The sequence below is a fragment of the Rattus norvegicus genome, chromosome 16, assembly GCF_036323735.1.
Source record: "Rattus norvegicus strain BN/NHsdMcwi chromosome 16, GRCr8, whole genome shotgun sequence".
NCBI lineage: Eukaryota > Metazoa > Chordata > Mammalia > Rodentia > Muridae > Rattus > Rattus norvegicus.
Window position 1 is genome coordinate 66,801,504 of NC_086034.1, and position 13,424 is coordinate 66,814,927.

Below are 13,424 nucleotides of genomic sequence, written 5' to 3' on the forward strand. Positions count from 1 at the left end.
GAACTGGATTTAGAGCAGTGTGGTGGATATGAAGCCTAGAGAGATGCACAGGTTTTTATCACTATTCTTAGCAGTCGTACTGGTAGTATGGCCTGGGACCATTCAAAAATTAATTCAGTAATTAGAATAGTAAAATGTATATTTATTAAGCATAAAGCATCTTTTTGCGAAGTTGGCCTGAATTCATAAAGAGATTGTGGGAACATCTATGCCGGTTGGCAGGAGCCCAGGCCACTAGAAGTCAGGGGACAGTAACATCCAGAAGATCTGCCAGGCTTTGCATCACCAACTTTGGTCAGAGCACTGCTCTTGCTCATTTGAGCCTCACAGGGGTGAGTGGACACGTACAAGTGATGATAACGTTCGTTTCGCAGATGATGCACGTCTGCGAAGCGATAAATACAACCAGAATTCTGATCGCCTGGAATTTTCCCGAGGATAGGCTCCTCTTCGTCAGGTTTTCACCCCGGTTCATGGCAAAGTCGGCAACCCTGCTGCTTCCTCTACACTTGAGGTTTTCAGAAACCAAGATCACGACTGCGTGCATAAATTTAATTTTTCCAGAAATTTTTACAAACGAAGTTTCGCATGGGGTTTATAGCACATAAACTATCATGCTCCGAGTAATAAGTCTATCTTTATGTGAGAATTTGTGGCTATAAGGGTATCGAATGTAGACTACATAAGCAAAAGGCTGAGGATGATGTAAGCATATGAAAGTAGGAAATCGAAGTGAGTGACTTTGTTTTGGAAACCCTGTGAACTACGATTTTCTTTTCTTTTCTTTTCTTTCTTTTTTTTTTTTTTTGGCTCAATAATGCTGCATATGCTACTGGATATCTAGTCTGAACTGAGGCAAAAAGTTAGACTTGGTCAACGCTGCATGTTTTCTGTAAAGGAAAATTAAATACAAACTTAGAATTCTTTACATATGTTTAGATTCTGCTCTCTCTCTCTCCATATATATATATATGTATATATATAATATATGTATATGTACTCACACCTGTCTGTAACTTCAAAATGTGATACCCTCACCCAGACATATGTGTATGTATATACGTAGAGAGAAAAAGAGAGATGTATATGCATATATTTGTACGTAGACATACTCAGAGAGACATGCACACACACATATACACATATTTCATTACTTCATAACAGAAAGATAGCTTTGAAGTAAAATAATAAATAACAAATTGAAATATATACATATATATTCAATTTTACTTATAAAAAATTATAAGTAAAAGATCGCCTGAAATTTAAAGTATCTACTTATGGTGGCTCATGAAGAATCATTAAACCAGAATATGTTACAATGAGGAAATCGAATGCCGAAAACATATGCAAACTTCTGAAGCTTTTTTAGAGCGCGCGCGCACACACACACACACACACACACACACACACACACACACACACACGATTTGAGATTAACAGCATCAATTAGCTCTGATTGGGAACATCAGAAAAATAAAAGCAACAACAGAAGATGTGAGTTTTGATTCGAACGGTATAGAAACCCTACCACGCAGAGATGAGGAAGAGATTCAAGGTAGAGAAAACGCTCCACAATGTGACTGGCACTGTAGAGTTAAAAGTATGTGCAGTTTGGTGTGGCCAGAGAACACCAGATGTACAGAAGAGACAGAGGGAGGCTACCTGTCAGAGAGACCAGGAAGGACATGCCCAGCTTCCATGGAGAACTTTCAAAGTTACAGCAGCAGGAACCTAGTAGAGTCTTCCCACTAAGGCCTGACAAGATAATAACTGTATTTTAGAAGATTAACTCTGGTCGCAGGAGGAAGAATAGCGGGCTGTGAGAACTGAAACCACAGGAGTTAAAGGAGAACTTCGAAGTTCAGGGCGAGAATGCCAGAGGATCCAGAGAAGGGTAGAGGTGGAGGAAAAAGGGTGGAAGGAAGGAAGGGAGGGAGGGAGGGAGGGAGAGAGAACTGAGATGCCCCACAGGTGAATGGCCAGGGACTAGGACACCAAATATCTGGAGGTAGTCAAGAGAAGCAAGATGTAAGAAGAAAAATGGAAACCGTTCCTGAACAGTTCAGTTTGGCCTTGTATTCTGAGTGTGTCTAGTTTGAAATAGAAATCCAGTCTGGGGAGAGTGAGAGATAGCCCAGTGGGTAAGAGCACAGAGTGCTTTTCCAGACGACCCAGGTTCAAATCCCAGCACCTACACGGCAACACACACCTGTCTGTAACTCCAAGATGTGTCACCCTCACCCAGATATAAAACATGCAGACAAAGCACCAGTGCACATTAAATGATAAAAAAAGAAAGAAATGGAGTCTTGGAATCCAGACAAAATTCAGGGTAGTAGATATACACTTGTGGATTAACGTTTGAGCTCATGACAGTGAGGGGCATTTTATAGGATTAGCATGCAGTTAAGAAGAAAAGCATTTTAAAGAGCGGGCCAAGGGCCAGCGGTGCTTAAAACCGGCAAAAATAAAAACCTTAGCGAAAGAGACAGGAGAAGTTTCACCAGCTACTCTCCGAGTCCCGTGGATGACAATTGAACATGAGTGGATACTCATCAGCAGGCCCGGGCAGGAGGAAGTCAAACGCCGTCTGTGAGTACTGACCAGATTACTCCCGGAAGGGGAGGCCGGCGACGGATTCCATGAGAGCATAAGACAGCAAGAACTAAGAATGTCTGTTGTGAAAGGAAAGGCTCATAAAAAAGTTTCCTGTCACGGAATGATGCTTTTAGAAGATGGGTTTCTCGGGGCGATCTGGTACCGCAGTGCGCGGGACAGGTGCACACAAGGGGGAAAGGAATCCCTTGGCAATGTTTTAATGGAAAAGGGGTTATGTCCCATACATGAGAGGACTGAGTGGAACCAAACCCATAACCCCCATAATACAGACACGCCGGTACCTTCCGTTTAATATAAAAAAATTCTCAGCAAATTGCTGACTCAGCAAGCTCTGTTTCTTAAAATTTTTGAGTGTATGTGCATGTGGGGTGTGTGTGTGTGAATACGTGGGTGCATGCATGAGTGCATGCGCGCGTATGTGTGTGTGTGCACGCTCCTGCGTGCATGCGTGCGTGCGTGTGTGTGTGTGCACGCTCGTGCGTGCATGTGGGGTGTGTGTGTGAGCGCGCGCGCGTGTGTCTGCGTGCGTGCGTGTGTGTGTGTGTGTGTGTGTGTGTGCGCGTGCGTGTGTGTGTGCGTGCATGGGTGCGTGCATGTGTGTGTGTGTGCGTGCATGGGTGCGTGCATGGGTGCGTGCATGCGTGCGCACGCTCGTGCGTGCATGTGTGTGGGTGCGTGCATGCGTGCGTGCGTGCGTGCGTGTGTGTGTGTGTGTGTGTGTGTGTGTGTATCCGCAGAGGCCGGAAGGTTTTATATTTCTCCTAGACCTGGATGTCCAGTCAGTCGAGAAGTGCTGGATGTGGGTTCTGGGAATCACCTTCAGATTCTCTAAAAGCAGTGCTCTACCCAGGGAGCCCTTTCCGGTGCCACAGGGGTGTGCTTATTGTCATGTAAATAATGGTTCTTCATGTCATTCTGTAGTACTTTCTCTCAGAAATATCAACAAGAAGGGAAAATGGAGTCAAACCATCCCAGAATAGGAGAGAAGCTGCCAAAAGCTTTCTCTTCCGCACTGCAAAACCAGGGCTAGTTTGGGTCAGTTTCAAAGATAGGAGTCTCACAGGACTACAATCACCTGGGTGTATGGGTCTCATGTTTTATGGGAACCCAAAATAGTGTAGTACAATCTGGAGCCAAAGAAATGTCACTGAGAAGTACGAACTCTGAACATGTTCTTATGTAGTCATTTGAATAACTAAAATAAACTCTAGGGTTTCTGTACATCGGATAATGTCCTAGGTGAGACTAAAACTTCCTGTGCCTTATAACGGAGGTGTGTTCAAGGCTGGGCATGCAGTTAAGTGGCGGAGTGCTTGCCCTACCATGTACAAAGCCCTAGGGACACAGGCACACGAACATGCACTCGCTCACAGGTAAACACTGATGTGTGCACAGGTGAACAGGTGGTTTCATCTGTACCCTTGGGGAAGAGTTGGAACAAACCCAGTCTTCATGATCAAGCAAAAAAGACAACACTTTAATACTTTCCATATGAATATTATCTTCTGTACGTTGCTCACCGTGTTTTTGTTCTCTTCTCTTCTCTCCTCTCCTCTTCTCTTTCCTTCTACCTTTCTTTCCTTTCCTTTTCTTTCCTTCTTTCTTTCCTTCTTTCTTTCTTTCTTTCTCTTTCTTTCTTTCTTTCTATTTCTTTCTCTCCTTTTCTTTCTTTCTATTCCTTTCTTTCTTTCTATTTCTTTCTCTCCTTTTCTTTCTTTCTATTCCTTTCTTTCTTTCTATTTCTTCCTTTCCTTTCCTTTTCTTTCTTTCTTTATTTTCTTTTTTGGACATTCATTTGGTTTTTGTCAGGTTGGTTAATTGTTTTACTAAATCACCTTTAAAAGATACCTTACTTTCTTGTTATTCTTGTTATTAATACTTGTAAATTTCTTTTCTCATATGAAGAAGGTTTGAAAGACATACATGAATTTTAATGTACCCACGCAGAAGTTCCTATATTCAGAGTGTTGACAGTTGGTCTGTAAAATATTCTAACTTCCAGGTCTAGATCCAGGCTGGAGATGACTGGAACATTCCACTGAGAACTTCTCGGTTGGCTCAGCTGGGAACAAAAATCCCTTATCAAGGGATTCAGACCTTTGAAGTATTGGGCCCAGGACACACGGGAACACAGAAGGGTCATTTTTATAAAGATTTTAGTAAGAAGCTTCAAATTACGTGTGAAAGAGGTTAAAATACTTGTGGTATTATTCCTTGCCTGGGCCAGAAGTGGAATAGTGTGGGTCAGCTCTTTGCAGCCCAGCTATCCTAATGACATTTTGAAGTAATTTCCTATAATCTGTTTTAGAATGCTTCCTACCAGGTGTCTTTTATGGAACCTACAGAAAGGAATTGACCTGCTAAATTACTCTTGCTGTTCAAATATTTGACATGCTAATTCATCACCCACAGCATTTAATTTATATTTTAGCATCATTATACATTTAATAGGGAGGACACCTTTTCCAGTCACGAGAAAGTGGATTTCAAAGGAAAAATGCTAACCTTGGAGAGGATCTTGTGGGCTGATGCTTAAAAGCCATCAAGGCATCTGGTTTCTCTCTTGGCTATATATTAAATGTTCACAGAGTCTGAGCTAGGAGGATGCACAGAGAAACCCATTTTCATCTGCTGTGTGAAGTGAATACAGACAGTGGGACACAGCAGAATGTAAAGAGGACTTAAAGCTAAACTCCAAGCTGGTTCCAAGACCGTGAGGGAGGGCCACTTGATTCAGTGACTGAATGGAGGCAGCCCACTGTTGTGTGGAATGAGAAATAATCTGATGGAGAGAGAAACTGTCTATCCCAGGCTTGGGGCAAGGAGAGGTCATTAAGCCTGCTCATGATGCTCTGTTTGTAGGTTTGGACCAAGGGAATAAATGAAGCCAGTAAGAGTGGCACACACGTGAAACTCACAAAGGCAGCAATTTAAAGAGACATTTAAATGACACCTTGACATTTTGTCATTCTGTGGGAGCCACCATCTCACCTGTTAGAGACTGGAGAGATAAGTGAAGATTTTTAACTTATTATGTTTTGAATTCTCCCTCTATTGAGTTGTTGTTTTATGGGTTATGAGCATGCCTGGTGCCCACAGAGGTCAGAAGAGGGCAACAGATTCTCTGGGATGGGAGTTACAGGTGTTTGTGAGCCACCATGTGTGCTGGGACTTGAAATCAGGTCCACTGCAAGAGCCACAAGGCTTCTTAGCGGCTGAGCTAATTCTCCGGACCAAGATTTTTATTTTTCAATTTGTTTTGAAAAGGGTTTCTTTTATTGGCTACATAGAGGGCTTCTCTATTTACACACAAGTATATTGGGTTACACCCCCAGCATTGTAATAAACGAAAATTAATCAACCAATAGATTGTTTTAACAGAAGTTACCACAAAATGCTAGGCTTGATAATTATATGCATAATTACCATTTAAAATGAGATCGAGAAGTACATATTCAAATGTATCTCACAGTCTTATGGGATGTGGGAAGGAAATTGTATTGGTCTTAATCTGTTTACTAGTTAACAAATTATATACTGGCTTAGATACATGCAGTGTTAGACAAGATTGGATATAAAATAGTCTGTCCTCAGGGAGATGCATGCCCAGTAGAAGCAGATTAGTAAATACTTCACAAAAAAAAAAATAATTACAATCTGGGAGAATTGTTATTTAGGATTGAAAAACGTGCCCCTGCCTCCAGGCTCCTGCCTGGACTTTCCTCTGTGACAGACTGTGATTGCATGGATGTGTCAGTCAAGTAAGCCCTTGCCCACCTCTGAGTATTGCCAGTGTTTTATGACAAGCAGCAGTCAGGTGGCATGCTTTTCTCAAAGGGAATTAAAGTACTTTAGTAAAACACTGAGTTATATATTTGCCTCGTCACCAGAGAGCTACGATATCAGCTAAATTTACAAAAGAAAAGGACAGTTTGGACTTCAGCTTGGTGACCACACTTGCCTAGCAGTGTAAGGACCTAAGTCCAATTGCGAAGATGGCAAAGGAAAGAAACAGAGCAGGGTTTGGGGAGGAAAGTAAATGAACATTAATATTAGCCGCATCATCTACTTAAGCTGTGGACCATGGGAGCATCCTCATGATTAATCGTCGTTAATAGTAACAACAAACAAAGGTGATTGTCAGCACGTCGTAACTGTTCAAGTCACTGGAGCAGAGCCACCTACCCATCCTGTTTTAGAATGTTTGAGATTATAAATTCACAAATTTGTTATACAAATTTCTTCACAGCAGATAGAATGTGATTAATTAGCGATTCTATTCATTGTTTGTTAAATGTAATGGAGGGATCACCTCAGTTTTTGCTAGGGCGCCATGCTTTTCAGGAGTACTTTGTTCAGTTTTGCACGAATTTTTTGCTTATGTGTTATTTATAGGGACAGTGTGTACAGGGATATTGTCTAATCTCCAAGTATATCATTGTCCTGTACATTATTATAACCATGGTAGAGATGACAGAATATACTTGGAGTTAGTAGAGGTGACTTCTTCTTGAAGCTAATGACTTTTTGAGGCCTGGGTACTGTCACAAGCCCCTTTAGTGTTCTTGTACCCATGTTGTTGGTTTGTTCCTGGGTGTGTGGAGTTAGCCCAGGGCTCCTCATATTGAAGCATACACGTATCTCTGATTTCCATTGCCATGGCAAACCTGTGTTTCTACATTTGCATTTTGGCTCTGTTTTCTTTCGAAACGTTTGGGCGAACTTATGAGCTTCAGGCTTTAGAAGATGTATGTAGCCTTGCTGAGTTTTCTTTATGTATTTCTCACAAGATTTTAGTTTTAGGTGAACCAGGACAATATTTGTGTTCTTCCACCGTCCAGCATTACTTTGGGAGAAACTTGGTACACGAATGAATCACACCGATGTGGACTTGACTCTGGGATCGTTTCCTTTCATTAATTCAGGTGCTATCAACATCAGTCACAAAAGATTTTCGAAAAACAATCTTTGTTATCCCATTTTACTTATTCAAACATAAACCTCTGTTGTTGTTTTACTTTAAAAAGCAAAAAGTATCTATCTGAAGTTTCAGGTTTAGCTCTCATTCCTGTCAAGAATGTAAGTTTGGGGGAAAAAATGAAATCACATTAGTTCTTTTTTATTTTGTTTTTTTCTTTAATTTTTTTCTTGGAATGGAAAGGGATTGTTAAAAGGACATATTCAACCAGCTTTGTACATTCTACGAGTTCTCAAAGGCAAGGCTTGAAGTAGAAAACTGCCGTGGCAAACGATGGCACTTGTGAAAGCTGTTGGTTTACAGAGGACCCCTGCATCTCACCTTCATGTCTTGGGGTGATTTCAGAACTTCCTGGTCCTCTGCCAGTTGACCTAAGTTGACACTTTGGTGTGTCAGATGGTAGTTGGCAAGTCATACATGATACCTCTTCCCGGAGCCGAGCAAAACATAACAAACTCATTAAAATCACAAAGTTATTTCACTTTGAAATGTTTTCATTAAAGCTAACATTTAATATATTCTATTTAACCAGTTATTTTGGTTTGTGTTGTTTGCAATTTTCTTCTTCTTCTTCTTCTTCTTCTTCTTCTTCTTCTTCTTCTTCTTCTTCTTCTTCTTCTTCTTCTTCATTTTTTTTCTTTTCTTTTTTTCGGAGCTGGGGACCCAACCCAGGGCCTTGCGCTCGATTTTCTTCTTTAATGGAGACAGAGTCTCCCTGTGAAGCCCAGGCTGGCCTTACAGCCCCTGGTGGTACTCTTGCCTCATCCTCCAGAGTTTTAGAGATTACACCTAAAACTTGCTTTTATAGTTTTTTTTTTTAAAAGAACACTTTTTTTTTTAAAAGTCCTTAAGCCCGTTCCAAGGTATTTTTTTTTTTGTTCTTTTTTTTCGGAGCTGGGGACCGAACCCAGCCAAGGTATTTTTAAAAACACAAAACCATTTCATTTGCTGCTTAATGACCACAGAAATGAATAATTTAAGGACAATTTTCAAGTCTTGACAAATTTCATAAATAATTTAGCTACCAAAGAAAATGGCTTCTTGGTTAATCTTTCGTTTGGTTGTAAATCACGTAGTAAAATACACTCAAGAAGTTAACACAAAATAGCATAGAGAATTAAGAGTTGAACAATACATTAGTAGGAAAAAAATGGCTTTGCGGTGAATTTCCTGCTAATTCAGCTTCAATTGACAATAACACAGGACTCCAGAATCTGGGCATACTTCTAGGAAGCAGCAGTGAAGTTCAAGTGGCACTCTATTATGTGTCTTGAAAGTTCTGTCAACACCTACTGCTGCAATTCTTGTGTCCGCTTCTCCCCCTCTCCCATTATCATCGAACCAAGTTAGGAAAAAAAATCATGTAATGCTAGTTACTCTTCCTTCCTCGTCAAATCCATCCTTCCTCACCCCCACAGTTTCCATGGGAACATGGCTGGTATTTTATTCTGAAGTTACTGGAGCATCAGTCATTTTTCTTGGTTAAAATGGTTTGGAGGTTTTTCACCTGTCACAGTGGTTTCATTCAAACAGAAAAATTTCAGGAAGTGTAGTCTCCTTTGAGCCTCATGGAGATACTCCCACCACTAAGAAGGCATTCTGGGAAAGTAACATATTCAGACCCGGAACAAGAGATAGAAGTTGGTGTTCTTGTAGCCTTGGGTTTTGATTACCCCAAGTATTTGGGAAGATCTTACATTTAGTTTTTAAGTTCCAAAGTGCAAGTTTGTTTTCCGGTCCTTGGGTTCTAAAATGCTGGTGTTTTGACGACATGGGGTTAGTAAATCTCAGCTCTCTAACTGCCTCACATCCTCCAGACAAACAACCCTGTGAACTGAAAAGGTTTCTACTCTCAGCTGCTTGCTGCCCCTTGCTGGCTGAGCAGTGGCCCCTCCTGGGAAAACGGAGTTATTCCGGCCGGCTCTGGGGCCACTTCCCCTCCACTCTGAAAAGCTGAGCAGTGCTTTTCCTAGAGTCAGAAACTTTCCTGGGGTTCTGCTGCTTGTTTGGCACAGGGAGATTGGTATGTGGTATTTGCTGGAAGGCTACCAAGAGGTCTGGACGCTAAAGGTTTAGAATAAAAAACCATGTCAGTACTATAGAGATATCGTAACAATTGCACCCATCTCACAGAGTTTGATTCTTAGTCCTGGGAACGTTAAAGTAATATATAAATGATTCTTAAGACGATTTAAGTGAACACCTTGCCCACTTCCCTTCCCACCCATGTGTGAAAGGTGTACTCTGGATTTCACCTTTCTTTAGATCATGGCAGCCAGAGAACACAGAGAAAGCTGTAGACAGCAATGGGTCTGTTAGTGTTAACTCCAGGAAGTCAAAAGGAAGGAGCCAAATCACCCTGAAAGTGGGATAGCTGTAGAGTATTGATCGTTGGTGTGAGCTGTTTCTCAACCACAACTCTATACCACTGTAAATGAGCAGGCTAAGTTGGCCACAAGTGTGTGTGTTGATGACAGTGTCTCTACACGGAGACCAATGTGAATCACTTCTTGGTGCGGACTACTCTGGCCTCTGACTCCTCCTCAGAGTTCTCTACCTGGATACAGGAAAACTAGAATTCACTAGCAGTTCTCAGAAAGTCTAATAGGGGTGTGTGTGTGTGTGTGTGTGGCATTAATGAACTAAAGATCTGGACTACACAGTTCATTGTTCTACGGTCCCAACTCACTCCCTCACTCGAGGATCTGACCCTACCGACACACCTTAGACTCGTTACTGTCGATGGTGAATTATGGCTCATTAGTTCTTTTGGAAATTAAGTTGTAGAAAGAGATATCTGTGCTTAGGAAGAAGCTAGAGTGAGTATTTAAAATGGAGATGGGAAATCCAATAGTCATGCTATTAGGCACAGGAAGGCAGACACGTGCTCAAGTGGCTGATGGTACATCAGTGCAAACTGTTCATGCTTGAAGTTCACAGAACCCTTCCTCAGTACCTCAAACTCCGTTCCACCCCAGACTGCACCTTCGCCCTTAGTGCCAGAGAGAAACTTCCCTAAAACAGAGAGAAATGAACTCTGAACCCTTCTGGGAAATAGCAATTGTTCCTCCCCCTCCCTGGGATTCCAGGTCTCCAGAGCAATCATTGTGGAGCAGGTGCTACAGTTACAAACTTTTCTCCATCTTCCACCCTTCACTTCCCCTACCACGCACTTTTCAAGGCTTGGATCAGCTCAGCAGCCTGCCAGGGACTGCTAGCACCAGCGTCCCTTCCAGGGCTCTCCAGACTGCTCCGTTCGGTCTGGCGGCGGCTGTGGCAGTGTCAGCGCAGCTTCCAGCGACCCCTGTCGGGAGTTCCCGGCAGCCGCTGGGCTCGGCCGCCCCCAGCTTGGCCGGGCTGCCAGAAGAAAGGGGCTGAGCCGCGATCGCCCAGCTCAGGCTCCTCCCGGTGGCGTGTCTGCGCCTCGGGGTGGGGGTGTGGTGGGGAAGAGGGAGGGGGCGAGGCGAGGGGAGGGTGCGAAGGAGGCGCCTGCGTCCAACCTGCGGGCAATTGAAAAAGAGCCGGCTAGGACTTCCCCAAAACTTGTGGGAACTCCGGACCGCGCGGGCAGCAGGAGCCGAGCGCAGCGCAGCGGCCGCAGCTGCCGGGAGATGCGAGCGCAGACCGGATTGTGATCACCTTTCCCTCTTCGGGCTGTAAGAGAGCGAGACAAGCCACCGAAGCGAGGCCACTCCAGAGCCGGCAGCGGAGGGACCCGGGACACTAGAGCAGCTCCGAGCCACTCCAGACTGAGCGGACGCTCCAGGTGATCGAGTCCACGCTGCTTCCTGCAGGCGACAGGCGACGCCTCCCGAGCAGCCCGGCCACTGGCTCTTCCCCTCCTGGGACAAACTTTTCTGCAAGCCCTTGGACCAAACTTGTCGCGCGTCACCGTCACCCAACCGGGTCCGCGTAGAGCGCTCATCTTCGGCGAGATGTCTGAGCGCAAAGAAGGCAGAGGCAAGGGGAAGGGCAAGAAGAAGGACCGGGGATCCCGCGGGAAGCCCGGGCCCGCCGAGGGCGACCCGAGCCCAGGTGAGTGCCAGCCGCTCCGCTGCTCCCAGGCGGGCACCTACTCTGGTCCCGTGCGTCCCTGCTCAGCTCTCTTGGCGCCTGACCCGGTCCCCGAGCTGCGGTGCGGGGGCTGCCTCCACCTGGTGCCCGTGCGCTTCCCGCACCCCGAGCCTGCTGGTCATCCCTCCGGGGCCCTTGGGGTCGGCTGTGCGCCGCGCTCCCGGGCTCTGCCCTCGGTCCCCGCGTCAATCGCGGAGCCCAGCCCGGGAGTGGGGCTCCGATTGCGGGATCCCTACGGGCTGCGCGTGCCCTGCGGCCCGAGGACTTTGAGCGGGCCGGGTCTGCCCTCTAGCGAGAGAAGCGGGAACCGGCTCTGGGTTCGAGAGCCTGCGCCCCTCCGCCTGGGCCCGGGCTGCGCGGAGGGTGGTCGGGGAAAGGGTGGTGTGGGCGCCCGGGCGTCCGCGAGGTGGGCGGAGGGAAGCGGTTGGACAGCCGCTGTGCGAGCCTAGGATCGCTCTGATTGCGTGCGGCGATAGAGAAAGCCAGAGCGGCTGAGAGGGATTCCTAAAGGTCAGCGAAGCACGCAGAACCTGACCCGGTGCCAAGATTCAGGTCCGCTCTGAATAAATTTGGCTTCAGCTGTTGAAGTTTTCAGGGTTGCCCTGATAAAAGATGGCTAGTTTAGTTTCCCAAGAGACGTCAGAAAGGAACAATTTACCCCAGGTTTTGAACCCCATTGCTTACCGATTATATATGGAATGAAAAAGGGGTGGGGGGAGTTAAGGTTTTTTTGTTACCAGATCTTTTTAATCCACCGTCGGAGCGCAATCTAAAGGCCACTGCCACCCTAGATATCTCAAGGGAAGGCTATTACATTGACTTGGTCAGAAGAGGTATAAAAGGTCGCCTGTGACCAAAACTTGTCAGAGTTATTAAATAGATGCTTAAGGGGTGGCGCCTGAGAGGGTCTTTACCGTCCCTCTGCAGTCCCCTACAGTGGATCTGGATGCCTTGTGACTCTTAGAGCATCCCCAACACACATTGTGAAGTACTTCAGGGAAATTAACAACACTTGTGCAGTCTGTGCCTAAAGGAGATAAGCAGAAATATCTGCTCCGTGCAGGAAGAAAACAAACCACATTTTCTTAGTGCGCTCCTTGGATTCGCTCAGCATTTCAGAACCTGGGTTGTTGGCAGGGACCCTAAGTAAGGTTTAGAACAAAACAGAAACCGAACAGAGAGTAATTGTTTAGCCACTGGCCCGCTTAAAAGGCGCTGCTGATCTGTTTCACCTTAATTACCCCGCGTGAGCCTTCCTGAAGGTAGACGGATGTTTTCCCAATATTTACTGTATATTTTGGAGATTAACTGCAACATTGTACTCAACAAAGTACGGAACAACAGGGATCTGGGTTAATGTCATCATAGTATGTTAAAGAGACCCAGAATCGTAAAGGTATAAAGAACTTTCTGTTTCACTTGTCACCACTTGTGGCTTTTATCAATGGTTTGCATGGGCTGGTTAGACCGGTGGTTCTCAACCTGTGGGTCGCAACCCTAGGGGGGTGCGAGCCAAAGGACCCTTTCTTTCTGAGGGAGATTCATAACAGTAGCAAAATTACAGTTACTACGTGGCAACGAAATAATTTTATGGTTTGAGGAACTGAATTAAAGGGTTCAAGCGTTAGGAAGGCCTGAGAGCTTAGTTGCTCTCCTGAATTGAGATGGGGTGGTGGCTTGACTAGGTAGCGACTCTTTCAGTAGCAAGCTTTATCTCTCAACTAGGGCGCTAAGTCCACAACATACCTCA

The 13,424-nt window shown here is 44.9% G+C and overlaps 1 protein-coding gene across 14 annotated transcripts in view; it reads left to right on the top strand.

Moving 5' to 3' along the window:
- Nucleotides 1–13,424, top strand: part of Nrg1 (neuregulin 1) — a 1,053,401-nt gene that overhangs the window by 847,420 nt on the left and 192,557 nt on the right. For 9 of the 14 annotated variants that reach the window (NM_001271128.2, NM_001271125.2, NM_001271127.2 and 6 more), the window contains 1 exon segment: nucleotides 11,192–11,635. In NM_001271128.2, the coding sequence (NP_001258057.1) occupies nucleotides 11,536–11,635 (100 nt within the window). In that variant the 5' untranslated portion in view covers nucleotides 11,192–11,535. 14 annotated transcript variants of the gene reach the window in all.